The 18,541-nt window shown below is 46.1% G+C and overlaps 1 protein-coding gene across 1 annotated transcript in view; it reads right to left on the bottom strand.

Annotated features, from left to right (window-relative positions):
• The window catches only part of GAB2 (GRB2 associated binding protein 2), a 188,594-nt gene extending 172,948 nt beyond the window's left edge, over positions 1 to 15,646 (bottom strand). Inside the window, exon 1 of the mRNA XM_030558261.1 lies at positions 15,575 to 15,646. Coding sequence (XP_030414121.1) covers positions 15,575 to 15,646 — 72 coding nt within the window. The remainder of the gene's footprint in view (positions 1 to 15,574) is intronic.
• Between the last annotated feature and the right edge of the window lie 2,895 nt (positions 15,647 to 18,541).

Genomic DNA, 18,541 nt, shown 5'->3' on the forward strand with positions numbered 1-18,541 from the left:
TACCATTAACCTCCATGAGCAAGCACAGAATGGGCCAGTTTAGATATGAGGCGAAGAGAAAATCAGGTCTTTGGTAACAAGTTTATGGCATCAGCAACACTGATGACTGCAACCTTGCTATCATCATACTTGGCTGCGAGTTTGTCAATTCATAAACGTGGCTGCTGATTACTTGCACGGGAGACTTCCTGGGAGGTACTTTACAAGGGATCCTGCAGTACTAATGATCCAACAGATAGTGCTCTTTCTTTAGAGACAGTGTTGGATCAATGTCCTGGCATGCTAAGGAGCACTGAGACATTTTTTGGGCAAAACTCACATTCTGGTCACATGTGGCCATTAAAGATCCCATGGTTAGAGCCGGTCAGAGAATGAATTTCCTTCCTCCATCCCACGCCCTCACAGAAAATTTCAGCTTTTCAGTGAAAACTTAATAAATAACACACACACACACACACCCTTAATTTCTGTCTGAAACCTGAAAATTTAAATTCAGAAATGCTGCCACGGTGCTTCATGAGATTTGTAGTTTGAGTGACTCATCCCCCTTATTCTCTTTTGTGGGGTAGGCTACCTGGCTGGACTACTTCTTCCTCTCTTCTTGTTGAGCCACCAAAGTGCATCATGGGAGCTGTAGTATGGCTGGGAACCCAGACCCTAGAGAGTGGGGGGCATGAGGCCTCCGAACTACAATTCCAATGAAATAGTGTGACAGCATTTCTGAATCAGCATTTTTCGTTTTATCAAGGAAAGTATAAATTTTCCTGTGAAAACAGACACTTTCTGTGAAAAATCTCATTTAGCTAAAAATCCAATTTTCTGTAGACAAACAGTTTTGATAGAAAAATGTTGAGCAGCCATACCTATAGTATTTTGTGTGTGTGTAAAGGTGATGAGTAAACTCTGGTGGCCTGTCTGAAATGCAGTTGAGTTGGAATTGGTGGCAGAGCACCAAAGAGGAGATGGGAGCAGATAAACTTCCCAGCAATTGAACATGAGATGTGTCAGACCTGCTTAGCTCTCTCCGCCTCAGCTAGGGTTGCCAACTTTGGTTGGATGAATCCCTGGAGGTTTAATCACATGACATTATCTTTAATTTAAAAGATTAATTTTTAATTCCTGGAGACTCCCGGACAATCCTGGCGGGTTGGCAACCCTCGGCATCCAGGACAGCTTGATCCTGCAGTTAGTGGGAGTTCTGGAGACACGAAGAAACGCAAGGAAGAGACTTTACAGCTTTTTGTTACAAAGGCTAAATCTCCAGGGACTCCAATTCTGAGTGGTGCTGAATCAGCCAAATCTCATTAGGAGTTGAGGGTGCTTATCACCTCACATGAATGGTCCCAAGTTAGCTTTCTTAACTAATGTGAGTTTAAAAAGGGCTATGGATGAAGCACGACTGAAATCTACTCCCGGAGGGAGGAAGGAAGGAAGGAAGGATGTCACATGCGCTCAATGAAAATATTTCATACATCTTTACAAGTTAGCCATGAACTATATGACATTCCAAGTGGCCCCATAAACATCCTATTTATAACATTTCTTTTTTAAAAGTGTTTTCATCCTGCTTCCTTTACCTCTCCTGTCTGACTGTGGCACAGGACATCACATCATCTAACTACAAGCTGGGTTCTGCTTTCCACATATCCAGACTTCAAAATATGGTAGTAAGTCAGCAGCCAGGTAGGACTATTATGGTTGCCACTGCATAGCAGCCACTCGAACTCCATGGTGGCAACAGGGATCAAATCCAGCTTTTCCTGACCCAATAGCACACAGCCAGATCACTTCAGTAAAAGGAAACTCGCTGCTAGCGGTACAGAGGCTATGACCCTCAGCTGAGCAGTTCTGATTCTGTCCAATAAAGAGCAGTGGTTTACATGCCAAAAACTCTCTCTTTGTATTTACAATAGTGTTGTGGGTCCTCAAAACACCGCACAGAAATGTTTATTTTTAGGAATGAGTTCATTGCTCATGCTAGGTCATAGTCACAACTGACAATAGATTAATCATGTTATATTAGAGTCATTGTGTGTGAAACAGGTTTTTTTTCTTTACTACGATAAATGGATACATATACAATAGAAGCCACATCATGATGTCTCTTTTTATATACCAAAGAACAGAATGAGACTGCAGCTGCAGTTGCAAACAACCTTCCTCTACATTCAGCTCCATCTTCAAATCCCACTGCTGCTGCAGGGTCTTCCAGCCCTGGACCCTTATACATCAGACCTTATTTGTACCAGCTGGCTGCATTGAATGTTTGAGTCTCAACCAACAGATTTTCTGTATTTGATGCACATGAGCCTGAGCCTGCAAACCCTCACCCAAGCTGACTTCAAGGAGACCCTACTCATATGAGCAAAAATTCGTAACTGGCCCCCATCAGTCAGTGTGATGCACATGGGCCGCACCCAATCAGAGCCCCACTGACTTCAGGGAGGCCTTCACTTTGACATAAGAGCATAGCTATTGCCAGACTGGATCAGACCCAGGGTCCAAGAAATGCCCACAGTAGGCAGAAGATCTCATCCTAATCCCTACTGGTGAGAGATGTGGTGTTAAACCCCCAAGACATGAAGGTTCATCTCCCTTCCCATCCTTGGGTTTTTGTTTCTTGGTTACACTCTGTTATTCCAGCTCTGGATATTCTTGTTATCCACAAATGTCTAAACCTGCTTGGAATCTTGCTAAGTTTTTGGCCTCCACTTTATTCTGTGGCAGTGAGTTTCACAAACTAATTACACAGTTTGCAAGAAAGCATTTTCTTTTGTAATCGGTTTTGAATTTGCCACCTTTTAATTTCACAGAATGTCCCTTTGTTCTTGCGTAATGAGACCGAAGTTCCTGACCTACCATCTCTAGACCATTCATTAGTTTAGGTACTTTTATCATGTCTCCTCCTTTCTAAGGAAAACCATCCCAATCCTTTCAATCTCTCTTCCCAGGAAAGTCTTCCGATGAGCCTAATCATTCTTGTCGCCCTTCTCCCCCCAAAAAAAACTGGTGTCAAGGATCCACCCCCACATACCATACTGATGGCAAGGAGTTTTTCTTCCAACAACATGGTCTGTAAGTACAGCTGTGCACATTGCCTTTGCTACACAAATAAGCCCCAGACCGCTGGAATCTGTGTAAGCCCTTCCATTGACTTTGATGGGCTTTAGATCAGGTCCTGAATACCACCACAGCACACACATTTGAGCTGTAAGTAGGGCTGTCTTTCCCAGCGAGGCAATGGAAGTTGGTTTCAAGGGCTACAATGCAGCCACATATACCTGTATTCAAAGTCAGCCCTTGTATTCCACTGTTTGTGCTTGTTGCCCCTGCCCCCCACTCCCCAAAAATAAGGATTCTACAAACTTCAACCATGCCACAGTCAGAGTGCACCCAGCGTCTGCATGTGTGCTGATAGCTCTGGATACTAGAAAGCTGCACTGGAGGTGGTGACTAAGTTCAGCCGCCAACTTCACTTCTCTATATCCTGACATCACAGCTCTGATCCCTGACCCGTTGAACAATGGACAGTTCTATGCAGTGTGGTCGCACGTTCTTCCCACTGGAATCTCAGATCTGACGTTATGTGCAGTGAAGAGTATGAGAGGAAACATGGCAGGGGGGGGGAAAAAGAAAGACATCTGGTCCTCAAATCATTGATTCTTCCCCCTTAAATCAAAGCAAATGATATATTCCTATAAGCTTTCCATACGGAGAGAGTTATTTACGGACCATACTAGACAGCTGAAAAATGCCAGAGAGCTGCAAGCGGTATGTGATATTGACAGAATGAAGGCAGTTAATCTATTTTCCATTGGCAATGAGCATGTATAATTAATATTACGTATGCCCCACACTGTGCTAGATATCGTTCCTAAACATGGAGTGTGCAAGCAGTGTGGGAGGTTTATGGATCCACAGACACACAGGATAGCTGGTGGAGTCACGTGGTAGAAAGGGCTGATCAGCACGAATTTGGGAGCAGGGACGGCTCTAGGTATTTTGCCGCCCCAAGCACGGCAGGCAGGCTGCATTCGGTGGCTTGCCTGTGGGAGGTCCCTGGTCCCGTGAATTCGGCGGCAGCCTGCAGGAGGTCCGCCGAAGCCGCGGGACCAGCTGACCCTCCACAGGCATGCTGCCAAAGGCAACCTGCCTGCAGCCCTCGCAGCAACTGGCAGAGCGCCCCTCGCAGCTTGCCACCCCAAGCACACGCTTGGGGTGCTGGTGCCTGGAGCTGCCCCTGTTTGGGAGGCACCCATTATTCATGAATGGTGATGCCATAACTGGGGACAGTCCACAACTTCAGGGAACCTTCCCTTCCCAATTGGGCATATCTCCCGTTGAGTGGGAACTGTGGAGTTTTCAGCAATTTGGAAAAAACAGGTGGCTCAATAAGAACTTCGGACAAGATTTTCAAAAGTGACTAATGATCATTATTATAAATCGTGGTTATTACCATAGGGCTCTGTCGTCTGGGCACTGAAAAGCACAGAGATGTAGGTAGTCCCTGCCCTAACAATCTTACAGTCTAAAGAATGTTTGAGTTGATTGTTTAGGGGCCCAAGTGAAGGCACTTTAAAGAGGCCTCATTTTCAGAGAGTGTCTTTTTCCAAAGACTCAGTAGACATTTCTGAAAGGTTTGGCCTGGGGCCTTCATTTAGGCAGCCATTATTTAAATCTTGGCTCTGGTTTTTAGCCCTGCAGTATTGGACTTTAAAGCCAAGGCAATTTTATTTGTAGGAAACCTATCACTAGCCCAGCCCAGGAGTTAATCTTCCCATTTGAGGCCTTAGATGGGAGTAATTCTGAGTGATAAATTCCACATTTTGGACAGAGAAATTCATTTCTAGGCACTAGTGTAATAAAAGCAAAGAACCATCAGATTGATACAAAGATTCCTTGATGCTCCCAGGTTCTCCAGTGAAATCACACACCTGCTGAATACCTTGAAGAAAAGAGATATGATAAATATAAAAAAGGGCAGCTCCAGAAACAAAATCCCCCATAGATTGCTACTCACGGAGAAAAAGGCATCCTTGTCCAGCCTAGACAGCAAGATGTGCATTTACACAGCTCCTGCTTAAAGGGCACGTCTTTTCCACTCTGCCTCAGAAAGTGCAGCTGAAAGGTAACATACAGCCACTTGGTTTGGAGAGAGTCTTCGACAAGAGAAAGACTAAGATCTCTGGGGCAGAGACTGTCTTAACTTGGTGCTGCCCTGGTACAAATTAATACTATGATCTATAGCCAGTGTCATGCAGGAGTCAGACTGAATGATCTAATGGTCCTTCTTGGCCTTACATTATTATTGTTCATCAGCTTTAAAGAGCTATTCCTCCCCCTATACCTACCCACTTAATTATAAGAGGAAAGTAAGAAAGGGACCATTACACCAATGACCACTTCTATCTGGCTTTTCATGCTTCTGCCCAGTGACAGACTGGCTACTTTTTACAGTTATAATGACAACTGGGATCTAATTTAATTTTGTAGCAAGATGATCAGAGTTATTTATTATGCTCTCCAGATGAAGTCCTGCACAGATTTAATAAATAAATGAGAGAGAGCAACCATGCACGTTCCTTTCATGCAAAGAAAGAGATCTGGAACATTTTACATCAACCTTTTCAGGGCTCTGCCTCAGAAAGCTTTTGCTGGGGCTGGATGCATCCTGGTGGTGGGGTGGAATATGTAGAAGACAACACAGATGTGGTCCAGTGGTTGGGGTCCAGCCTAAGACTTGAGGGGACTTGGGCTCCATTCCCTGTTCTGCCACAGACTCCCTGTGTGATCTTTGGCAGATCACTTATTCTCTCTGCGCCTCTGTTCCCCATCTATAAAAAAGGGTAATAGCGCTGCCCTATATCACAAGGGTATTGTGAGGATAAATCTATTGAAGCTTATGAGGTTGCTCAGACCCCATGGTAATGAGGCCACGGACATACACCATTGAGAGGTAACTGTGCAAGAAGCTGACAGATAGGTGGACACAAAGCTGTGGGTCTGAGTGGCAAGCAAAGCTTACAGGTTGACAGAACAGGGAGTAATGGTCTCCATTTGCAGTGGGGGAGGTTTAGGTTGGATATTAGGAAAAACTTTTTCACTAGGAGGGTGGTGAAGCACTGGAATGGGTTACCTAAGGAGGTGGTGGAATTTCCTTTCTTAGAGGTTTTTTAAGGTCAGGCTTGACAAAGCCCTGGCTGGGATGATTTAGTTGGCAATTGGTCCTGCTTTGAGCAGGGGGTTGGACTAGATGACCTCCTGAGGTCCCTTCCAACCCTGATATTCTATGACTTCATTTATAAACACGACTGAGATCAGCAAAGGCTGCAGAATGGGCTCTTAGTTTGCAGCTTCATATGAGGAAATAAACAGACTATATTTATATGACGCCTCTCCACCAAGTGATATTCAAGGTGTGTCAAACGATACAGCAATTAAAATCCCATAAAATTACAAAGCCAAAGCCCAGTGCTGTGTAATATTCACTAACATGTTTCTGATGCTTGTTTTAACCCCTTCTCATCTGATGTCTTGGGGAAAGCAGGTTTATGCCATGGCAGAGGCAGGAGGGATGAGGTGGAATGGGTGGGTATCTAGTATCGTAGCAAGCACAGTTAGAAGACGTGCCAGGGTCAGGGTAATTGTAGAAGGAAAGAGCTGTGTGTCCTAGTACACAAAGCAGGGACCTAGGAGTTAGATTCTTAGATTCCAAGGCCAGAAGGGACCATTGGTTGTGATCATCTAGCCTAGTGGTTCTTAACCTGGGGTGCATGCACCCCCCTGGAGGTGGGAGATGCCCTTTCTGGGGGTGCAAGACATGCAAGATTGTTTTAGAAGGTAAATCATCAAAAACACAAATTAAGCACAGGCACGTAAGTACGACTACTTTGTTTCATCAAACCTAGGTATTTATTAACATTCATTTTTTAATGATCACCATAATACAAATAAAAATATATTTAGGTTTAAAGAACTGACCTACTTAAACGATTTTTGATAAGGGGTGTAAGAATATATTTTGAGAACTAAAGGGGTGCAGGCTGCAGTAAAGTTTAAGAACCACTGATCTAGCCTGTCCTCCTGTGTAACAGAGGCCAGAGAACTTCCCTAAAATAGAGCAGATCTTTTAAGAAAGGCGTCCAGCATTGATTTAAAATTAGTCAGTGATGGAGAATCCATCACGACCATTGTTCCAATGGTTAATTACTTGCACTTGTAAACATTGTTTGCTGTATTTCCAGTCTAAATTTGTCTAGCTTCTACTTCCAGCCACTGGCTTGTGTTACATCTTTCTCTGCTCATATTGAAGAGCTCACAAATAAATATTTGTTCCCTGTATCGGTACTTAGAAACTAATCAAGTCACCCCTTAACTTTGCCTTTGTTAAACTAAATGGATTGAGTTCTTTGATTTGATCACTATAAGGAATGTTCTCTCTCTGAACTCTTTCCAATTTTTTCATCGTCTTTCTAAGAACTACGACTGTGCAAATAACAGCTTTTTCAGTTCTCTGGCAATTCCAACAAATAAAAAAAAAATCATTTCAGGTCAAACAAAATGTTTCATTTTGACACCATCAAAATAGTTAATTTCCAATTCTGGCCATTTTAAAAAGAGAATTTTGAAACAAAATTTGTATCAAACTAAAAAAAAAATCAAAATGAAACATTTTGAAAATGTTAAAATACAACATTTAATTTTTTTTATTTTTTTCCCCAACTGAAACAATTTGGTGAAACCAACATGAATTCATGAAACATAGTGTCACCGAATCTGCATCTTTTGCTCAGAAAAGTTTTTTATCCAAAAAATGTCACCTGGCTTAAGTTAGGACTCAGTACCACCACTGCTACACTGTGTGTCCTTGAGAAAGTAATACACACCCCTCTGTAAAATGGGGAGAATGGTGCTTACCCACCTTTATAAAATGCTTTGAGATCTCTGGATGCTATGACTTAGTAGTATTGGTTTCAGAGTAGCAGCCGTGTTAGTCCGTATCTGCAAAAAGAACAGGAGTACTTGTGGCACCTTAGAGACTAACAAATTTATTTGAGCATAAGCTTTCGTGGGCTACAGCCCACTTCATCGGATGCATAGAATGGAACATATGGTGAGGAGATATATATACACATACAGAGAACATGAAAAGGTGTGAGTAGTCCTACAACTCTAAGAAATTAGCCTCTTAGAGTTGGTAGGACTACTCCCACCTTTTCATGTTCTCTGTATGTGTATATATATCTCCTCACCATATGTTCCATTCTATGCATCCGATGAAGTGGGCTGTAGCCCACGAAAGCTTATGCTCAAATAAATTTGTTGGTCGCTAAGGTGCCACAAGTATTCCTGTTCTTTTTAGTAGTATTGGTTACTTTTATTAAAGGGGGATTTAAATGACCAGCAGGACTTCAGAAAGGAAGGATGGCCTTATGTTTAAGACACCGTAGTCTGCTGGCACCCAGGAGATCTAAGTTCAATCCCCTGCTCTGCCATAGACAATCTTGTGTGACCTTGGTCAAGTCAGTTGATCTCTCTGTCTCTCACAGGCAGTAATAAGTGACAAAGAATCCTGTGGCATTTTACAGACTAACAGACATATTGAAACATGAGCTTTTGTGGGTGAATACCCACTTCGTCAGACGCACGTAATGCTTCCTTTGTCTTTTATCTATTGTGTCCATTAGACTGTAAGCTCTCCAAGGCAGGGACGGTCTGTCACTGTGTTTCTACAGCACCTTGCACTGTGGACCCCCAAACCTGACAGCCCCTCATATGCCGGTGATACAAATAAATAATTTGTAATATTTGCTCTGCATCTAAGTCACTAATATTTGCTTTGGTCCAGTAAACAGCATTACATCACCCATTGCATGTGACATTTGTTTGTGAAAGGCCATTTAATATCACTTCTGGTCTCTTTCAAAGAAAAATGAATCCAGCTCCTGTTATACTTTCCTTAAGTGCTGTTTGTCTTTCTTAAGTTCAACTTACATTTTGCCATCATCAATCTTTTATGTCCACAGCGGACTTTGCCAGGGACACGGGCCAGTCCTGATGTCATGGTGCAGGCTTGATAGAGAGCGAAAAATTCTTTCAAGCAACGTTACCAAAGCCAAAGCATGAGGTAAATACATATTGTGCAGTAAATTCAGCCAATATAACTCCTGGTCTCCACGGATGGGGAGTTACAGATGTAAATTCCAGTGCAACGAAATAAGACAATAACCCTAAGTCCTCCCCAGTCAAATATTATGACTGGCTATAAAAAAGGCCTTGGTATTTTTATGACCAACAAGTAGAAGAAGAAGGGAGCAGAACAGCCAGTTTTAGTGCATCACATTGTCTGGCCAGTTTGGGAATCACATCTCCATACTGCATTGCATCATTGGTGTGGTGCAGTACAGACACTATAAGGAACACTCCTCTGCTCGTGGAGGAGTTGTGTTTGCTGACCGGATAGGTCTTTTCCAGCTCTAACACAGGATTATAAAGGTATGTTCCTCCTTCCTCTGGAACATCAAGTGCTGGCTGCTGCGGGAAGCACTTGATGGATCAGAATTCTGATTCCAACCATATGTTCATAAAGGGCAATTTGGATATAGAAGTGCAAATTCACAGCTGACATAGGAGACACTCAGTCAACGTCAATGGTGTTGGAATCTCTTCCACCAGGGATGAGTTTGGCCAACAACATCTGTGGTGCCCCACACGGGGCCTGAGGACTTCATACATGTGTTTAAATGGCCACCAGTCAGGTCACATGTTGGCAAGAATCCACCAAGGTCTCTCTCAGGAGAATTGCTATTCCCCTCCATGCAGACTACAACCTCTAACACTCTCTAATTTCATGACCAACCATTAAGACTCCAGGCCCTGAAACAATGCATCTTTTGCTAGATGCCCATTTCTTAGTGTTGCGCTGCACAGTTAGGGGCAGGGGAGGTTTTTCCCCAAGTGCATAGCTCTGTGCAAGCAGGTGCCCTCCCCAGCCTACTCTGAAACATAGTCCAAAGCTGCAGAGTCTCAACTCACTGCTTTCCTTAACAATAACATCAAGTTCAGCTAAAGTGTTCTTCCCAGGCATGGCTGCTCCCCAGTTTCTTACTTCAGTGCTGCTCAGCCCACACCCTAGATCTTCTCTTCAGGGAGCCACTCCCACCTCTCTTATATCCGGGTGAAAATAAATGAGCCACCTGCCTCAATGAGTCAACAGAACCCACTTAACCCTTTCCTAGCAGGATCAACCTCTGCTAGCAGGTTGCAGTGATTCAGGAAAACCCTGCCAGCCTGTTACACTCCCATTTATCTCATGTGCTTGCATCAGGAAGGAAGAACAGGTCCTTTTCTTACTGGAGATCTGGTGAGACTCTGTGCCGCTGGTGCAGAAGTGACCTGTGCTGCACATTTTACATACTGAAGGTCTGATTCATCTACCATTTACACCAGTGCAAGTCCACTGAAATGAACTGAGTGACAGGGGAGACTCAAGCCCCATATTTTTGGCTAAAACATAGACAGCTTAGCCAACCAGCACAGATATTAACACTGTAGTATGAAGATAAGCAGGGTGGAGCGCAATGGTCTGATTGGGAGGATAAGAGAGAGTTTACTCCCAGAATTACACAGTAAGTTTAGGAGTGGCTAAGTGATCTTCTATAATTGCATACTGTATCTTCACTCCCTCTGACCTGAAATTGTTAGGATTCTTACCATTATGATATCAGCCCCAGCTGAGATCAGATCCTGATTGTGCTAAATGTTGTATAAACACATAGTAAGGCACAGTCCCTCCCCACAGAGCTAATAGGCAAGACAAAGGATGGGAGATAGGAACTGTAACTTCTCATCTGGATTTTTAGATTCATCCAGCACCTTTTCTGCAAAGGGCTCTCAAAGCACTTTACAAAGAAACAACACACAAAGGATCAAATCCCCCACTGCTGAAAAGCAGCTGCCTCTCAAGTGAAACAGCAGCTTCTGGACAATGCACAGCACCACCGTATCACACTATCGGGCAGGATGTGAAGAGGCAGATCATTACTCCTCTGAATCTGAAGGGAGGTTATGCAATCATACAAGGTGAAATTTGGATAGGTCCCTGGGTTTAGCACCCGCCCCCTTACCCAGAGTGCCACAGAATCTAGAGAGATCAGGATCTTTGTTTGGCACCACTTTCCACAAGGCAACACCAGGCCTCCTAACTGCACTTCAGCAACACGCCCCTACCCAGGGAAGGGACACGCTTCTAGGGGGTTTCTAATCATGTTGGACAATAAAAATAAAGTAATGTTACAGAACAGTTTCTTGTGCTAATACAGTCAAATCCTGAATGAGCCAAGTCTCACCTAATGGCAACTCATGGTCAGAGAGGTCCTCCTGGGATTTGAATTCAGAGAGCAAGTCATGACAGTAATAGTGGGAATGATGCAGCTAATTCAATAGGGGGCACTCTTCCCTCTCAATCAGTACAGAAGCCAATGCGGTGGGGGGACCTCTGTTGCTGGGGCTGTTGTCTTCCTGAGGAGATGGAAAACTGAGGTCCTGCCTGCTTGTTTTCACTACAGAGCCCACAGCACATTGTACAAGAACAGAGGTGTTAGCCTCAGATTCCTGCCCACACTGGTGCTCTCCTATACATTTTACTATGACACTTGGTGCTGATCTCGCGCCTGCCGTGTGAGGACCTTGAGTATGCATGATTGGGCTACACCTTTCAGACCAGGTTGGAAAACGGAGGCATTAAAAAAAAAAAAAAAAAGCTAAGGCCAATGTTTTCCAAGCCAGTCGTCGACTTTTGGGCACTCATCTGGAAACACAGAGGCCCAGACCCACAAAGCCATGGAAGCACGTAACACCCATGAATTTCAGTGAGAGCTAGGCACCTAAATAACTTTGAGAATCTGGTCCAGAAGGCCTGGATTTCAGTGGGAGCTGAGAGTGCTCAGGGCTTTCAAGATGGGCACCCAAGAGTGGCAAAACAGTGGCCACTTTTGCTAACTGTGGCCAAAGTGACTCTCTGCACGACACTGGGCAAGCCAGTGTGACAGACAGGATAGAATCCACGTCTAACTTCCAGTTCCAGGAACATGGTATCCCCTTGAGTGACATTTGTTTATAGCTTCCTTCATCACATCCCATCTTTAACACACTGAGAAGCATTGCTGTGCAATGTTAAAAGCTAAGACATTTCACCCCAGAGATGGCTGCATTTCCAAGGGAGAGTAAGGTGTTTTCTAAAACGTATGTGGTTTGCAAAGTGCTGTGGGATCTTGCTGGATGAAAGGCGCCCTTATATGCACACATCTTTATTGTTAGCCTCCAGCATTTCACACCCTCGTGCACAGCATTTAAAAGATTTACTTAGCTCTCGCTGGAATGCCGGAGCACAAGGGCTAAGTGAGAGCTCTTTCATTGGACAGTTAATGACATTTGATGAGTTAAAGGTACTGGTGACTCAGAGTTAGCAATTTATTTTTGTAGGAGGACAGTGCTTTGCTCCATTAACCTAAAGGCAGCCTCCATTGCTCATTACAGAAAATGAATCTGTCCAGCTGCTCAAAAGCCTAAATAAATACATTGTGTTCTAAGAGTTTGGTCTTTTAATGAAGTCTAATGTAAAAAAATCCAGTTGTTTAAATATATTAAAACTAAAGTAACATGCCTAGTGGTTAGAGAATGGGACTGGGAATCAGGGATGCTGGATTTGTACAGTGGCTTTGGGCAAATCACACTGTCTCTGGTTGATCCTGACATACTGCAGTGATAGACACGGTACAGGAACCTAAGCAGCTCTAATCTCAGCCCCAGCATAAACAGATGCAGCACCTATGAAATCTATGGAGCTGCATCCATTCACTGCTTGGCTAATTTTGAGTCATTCCCTCAGTTCCCTCTTCTGTAAAATGGGACTAATAATATCTGCCCATTTTCATATCTTTGCTATGATGCTTAAGCAATTAAAGGAGCTGCAGCCCAAGGTAAATCTCAGTGACACCCATGGTCCTTTATGTTTGCCAGGTGAAAGCAATAAGAACCTAGGGAATAGTTTTGCTGATGCAGCCCAAGGCAGACTAGAATTCCACTTTGCTCTCCCAAAACTGCGCTGGCTCTGAAGGGCTAAAAGCCAGCGGACACTTATTTCTGTCACTATAGTCAGCAGATCTTACTCTGAATTCACCCAGGGAGTGGGTCTGCTGAGTCAGAAGATAGCAGCTTCACACACCCACTGTTCAGAGCCATGCGATGACACACCGTTAAACTAGTGCCGTCCGGAGACATCTTCAGGCGGAGAGCACACAGCAATGGGATTTATTTTAATAAGTCCAGAATGTGGCATAGCTGCTGTTCAGATTCTTTACAACTTACAGGAACTGTTTGATCTCCACGACTAATGATAGCACTTCGATAGCCCTTTATGTCTTCAAAGCCTTAGGCAAACGTTAAATAATTAACGCTAATGACAAGGGGAGAGCTTAGGAAATAAAACCAGTTCTACCAAGATATAATATCGCTGCACTTCAGGGCAAAGGTGTTCAGAGCCGTTCTTAAAAAGAAAGATAAGGGAGAGTTTAAAGGATGCCGCTCTTTTTGCACAGACACAGGAGTGAATGGTAATGAAGGGATAGAGTATGTCTACACTGCAAAAAAAAGGTGTGTCCTTAACTTGGGTTAAAATAGTAGTCAAGACACGGCAAGTCTGCTTTTAACTTGGGTTAGCAGCTTGAGCTGAACCACAGGCTTTAGCATTGGCTTTAACTGGAGCTGCTAACCCAAGCTGCCTTGTCTTCAGTGCTATTTTACCCTAAATTAGCTAGCATGTGTTAGCTAACTGGAGTTAAGAACAGGTTTTTTTTCCTGTGTAGACACCACACTCGTGTAGCAGGAGACAGTGAAGGCTGGAAGAAGAAGAAAGTTAAACTGGACTCAGCCATTCACTGTGAAGTATCTAAACTAACTCTTGTTCCTTTGGCTGGTGTGTTCCTTTCCCATAGCTGCTTCCTCACCAAGGGATAAATCCCAGCCTCCTGAAGAAGACAGGATGAAAATGTAAGCCCCTCATCCTTCAGTCCTCTCTGGTTCCAGTGGTGGACTCGAGATGGGGGAGTCTCTGGTAATGCTTGAAAGCCACCAGGTTGGAAGGATCATAGCTTGGAAGCAAACACTTGCAGAGGGTATAGTCATTCTGGCAGGTGCAAAGACACGAATGTGCCTAAATACCTTTGAGAGTCTGGGCCTGAGCTCAGATGGTTTCCTTGTGCAAGGCACAGAAACACCAAGCACCTTCGCTGGGGGCAGGCACTGTTTTGAGTCTCTTTAACCAGTCAGGGCACCCTGGTGGACAACATAATAATCTGCAGCACTTGGTGTGGGCCAAGTTCTCTGCTGGTGTAATTCCACTGACTTCCATGGACTAACACCAGCAGAGAATTTGGCTCTGTCCAGGATCCCATCTGAGGGTCTGTAGCTATGGAGCTGTGCTCTGCAGCATGTGTAGGGGGTGGGGGCTGGCCTGACCTGCAGAAGATGTGGGAAGAGCCAAGGGATCCACATCTGTAGTGCTTATTATATGGCCAGTGCTTCCCCCTATCCCCAAGGAGGGGGGTTCCCAGCTGCTCTAAATCCTCCTTTGTCCCAGACTCCCCAGAGGCACAGCCCCCTAGGAGAAGGGGGAGCAGTAGCCCCAAAATGGACACTCCAGCTCACTCTGATCTCAGAGCCTTATCCGCATCCCACCTCTGCTGCCTGCATCCCTCCTAGCAAAGACTGGGGCGCGATCCTCGTCTGGCATGAAGCCGCCTGCCAGAGCCGGGCTCCATTGACTTGAATGGCGCTGCCCCGACTGACACCAGCTGAGCAGCTGCTGTCCTGGGACTGGAGCCCTGGGCTTGGCCTTTGTCTCAGCGGGACCCCTGGCTCCGCCCACGTGGCTTTCTGCAGCCCCCGGACCCCGCTTGCAGGCTTCACAACGAACGGGTCCCACCTTCACCCTCCTGGCCCCGGCCACTGCTCCGGCCACTCCCGCCGGCCTCGAGAGACCCGCGAATGTGTCCCAGGACCGGCCTCCGCCTGGTCTGTGTCTAGCCCCTGCAGCTCCAGTGCCCGCACCGCCCGCCAGCCCCCGGGCGGCAGCACGCACCGCAGATCAAGTCCCTGCCGCCTGCATGGGCGTTTGCAGCGGGGGCGGCAGGTGCTGGGACGCGGCGAGGAGCTGCAAAGGGTCAGTCCCGCCCAGCATCGCCCTCCGGGCTGGGGCGGGCCTCGCTGCACTGCCTCGGGCGGCGGGACAGCCGGGGCAGGGGTCCCTCTCGGAGCGCTGGGCTGGGGCGGGCTGGTCACTGGCCGGCTCCGCTACAGGGCCCCGCCCTGCCCGGGGCTGAGCATCCCACTGCTGAGGATCAGCCCCAGGCTGGCCCGGGCTTCCCTGCGGCTGCCAAGCCTGGAGCTCCGGGTGGTCACCGCGGTGCCCGCAACGCCCCGCATCCGAGCCCCGGTCGGCTCCCAGCTGAGCGCTCTGCCCCAGGGCACTCCCAGCCCGGCACCCTCCTGCTCCCGGGCAACGTGGGCTACTCACGTATCGTCTCAACTTCTTCTCCGGGGGCGACTTGCGCAGCCAGCCGGCGCACACCACTTCCCCGCCGCTCATCCCGGGCTGCCCCGCCGGCTCGCCGCGGCGCCGGCCGCATGCACCCGGGCTGCTCCCGCCTCGCTACGCGCCCAGCCCGTCCTCCGCGGAGCAATTCCCGGGGCGCAGCTCAGCCGCAGCCTCCCCTGGCCCGGGTGGCAGCAGCCAGCGCCTCAGCCCCAGCCTCGCTCGCTGCACGCCAGGGACGCCTTGTCCAGAGATCCTCGGTCGGAGGCTGGGCTGGCTCTGCTGGGCTGACACACGCACCCTTTCAAACCCCGCCAGCTGTTCGGAGCTGGGAAGCAGGAAACCGCCTCTTGCTCCCCACACACCACGCCTCCCTCCCGCCCCGCCAGCCTGTTTGCAAAGATACCAGACTGGCTGGGTTGCAGCTTCAGCTTCCAAGGCAAGGTCAGCGAGGGGATGCTCAGACACGGGTGGGGCTGGGTTTCAGCCCCCGCCCCCTGCACGGCACGCAGAGGTTTTGACACGGCTCCCTGCGGTAGAGGGATTCCCGATCCGTCAGTAACACAGCAGGTGACAGGCTGGATCGAAGCAGGGCTCTGCCTAATGCAGGAGCCTGGCCTCCCCGGACTCCACTACCAGCTGCTTCAGAGGCAGACACCCTGTTGCAGGAGGCAAGGGGATAATCTCCCCTTATGGGAAAGTCCCTTAAATTATCACCCCCAATAGGTAGAGGGAGCCATCGCAAACAGCCGAGGGACCAAGAAAAGAGTCTGCACCCTGGGATGCCTGTGACGGCCTCCCTGCAATTAGCATGGGGGGATGAGTAACCTGTCATATTATTGATTTTTAAATAATGCCTCAGCTCCCATTGAAAGGGGATATGACTGCTACTGGACTGGTCGCTGGGTTTCATGTGACAGTGTATGATGTCCTTGCTGAAATTAGCAACGCCCTGTCAGATCTGGAAATATTGTACCTTCAAGGGCCTGTTCCTGTTCCCATTGAAACTCTCCTTCACTTCAGTGGTAGCCGGATTGGGCCCTAAATCATTTGCTTCCCCGTTCGCCCCCCTATTCTGAATTTCTTAACGGTTATAAAGACGGTTGCGTGAACTGAGAAGCTAAAAGATGGAAATGGCTCTGATCCTGACTCTCTGCTGCTGGGGTCTCTTGGTCCTACATACTTGCAGGACCAAGTTACTAACAGAGCAGCAATGTGATTTAGTGGATAGAGCAGAACAGCCCTGTGCTCTAGTCCTGGCTCTGCCTTAGATCTGCTCAGGCAAATCATGTCACTGCTCAGTGCCTCAGTCTCCCTTTCCATCCTTTGTCTACTTGCCAAATCTTTATGGACAGGGACTCTTAACATGTTTGTACAGCACCTTGCACAAGAGGGCCCTGAGCTCAGCTGGGGACTATAATACAAATAAATACTAATAATACTTCATACTTATACAGCACCTTTCATGTAGGAATCTTCAGTCACTGTAGAGTCTGTAATTAAACCTTGCAATGCCTGCATGAGGTCGGTATGACACTCATTTCCCAGTTACACGAATTCCTATATTAACAAAGGCTACAGCGTTTTGCATCTATTAATCCTGAAGGAGAACACCTACAAGGCAGTCTATGCTATTTATTAGCAATCTAGAAAAACTGATGTTTTCAGGCTCCCAATTTTTCTTCTTTTGTGGCTGAAATGTAAGCATCTAAAAATGGGGTCTTCTCCCCACTCAGCATCCAAGTTACAGTCCTGATCTAAAGCACATTAAAGCTAATGGGAATCCTTCCACAGACTTCAATGGGCTTTGAATCAGACCCACAGTATATAATGGCACCTTGGCCATGAAAACATGTAGTGCCAGATTCTCTACTGGAGTTAATTGGCATAGTTTATTGCCTGCATGCATCTACCCTGATTTATAGTAGTTCAGCATTTGGCTTGTAATCTCTCTTTGGTTTCATGGGACTCTGGGTGTTTATTGAAAACAGCTCTGCATTGGCCCAAATTCTCCTCTCAGTTATACAGGTTTATACAACTCTGGATTAATGAAGTTGATGTAATTACTCCAGATTTACACTGGCATAAGTGAGATCAGAACCTGGCCCAATGTCTTTTATTGCTAATATATGGAGCCATTACGGGGTGTGTGCTAATGATTCATGAGTTAAGACCTCAATCATACCCCCATATTGACATAGGTACATTGTAAGTGGCCTTAAATCTGATATTACAAAGAATCCTGTCTGGATTTTTATGTTAACAAGCCCCATCTTACATAGTGTTGATATGTACTATTATATACCATATACCTATACAATGATGCCTCAGGATTAAAGTGGATCAAATAATATTCTTAAAATAAGTTATTCAACAAATTTGGTGACATTTTATGGATAAATTATCCCATTTCCCCCCTATTTTTAATCCACTTTACTGAGCTGGTAAAATCACAAAATATATTTGAACTTCTTGCAAAATCCATCCAGATGAGATACCTGATGAATTATTTCCCCATTTCTTGCCCATCCCTACTGAAAAAATCTGACAGCACACATCTCAGAGAGCGGTGATCTGCAAGCCAGGTGGAATATACAAAGCTGAAAACACTGCTATTTCCCTGTCTTGAACATGTTAGGTTCCCTAAAATGAAATACAGGCCACATGCAGATGTAAGCACATACACGTCAGAAGCAAAGATGTTCCTCGGGAAGGCTCTTATCACATGCCTGTCTGATTCTGCTGTGACTCAGTATTGCAAGCCTGAGAGTGGCACGCAATTTGGCAATACGTATATGATGCAATATGCATGCCCTCAAGCTTCGAGCTGTTTATAGGGCAATGGACCCAAACTCTAACTCTGGCAAGTGTGTTGCGATAAAGAGGAAAGGAGAGTATGTGGCGTGTGTTATAAGACAGCACAGGTATAAGGGCCTCACACTGGGTTCC

Source organism: Gopherus evgoodei, chromosome 1, assembly GCF_007399415.2.
Source record: "Gopherus evgoodei ecotype Sinaloan lineage chromosome 1, rGopEvg1_v1.p, whole genome shotgun sequence".
In the NCBI taxonomy this organism is placed as follows: Eukaryota; Metazoa; Chordata; order Testudines; family Testudinidae; genus Gopherus; species Gopherus evgoodei.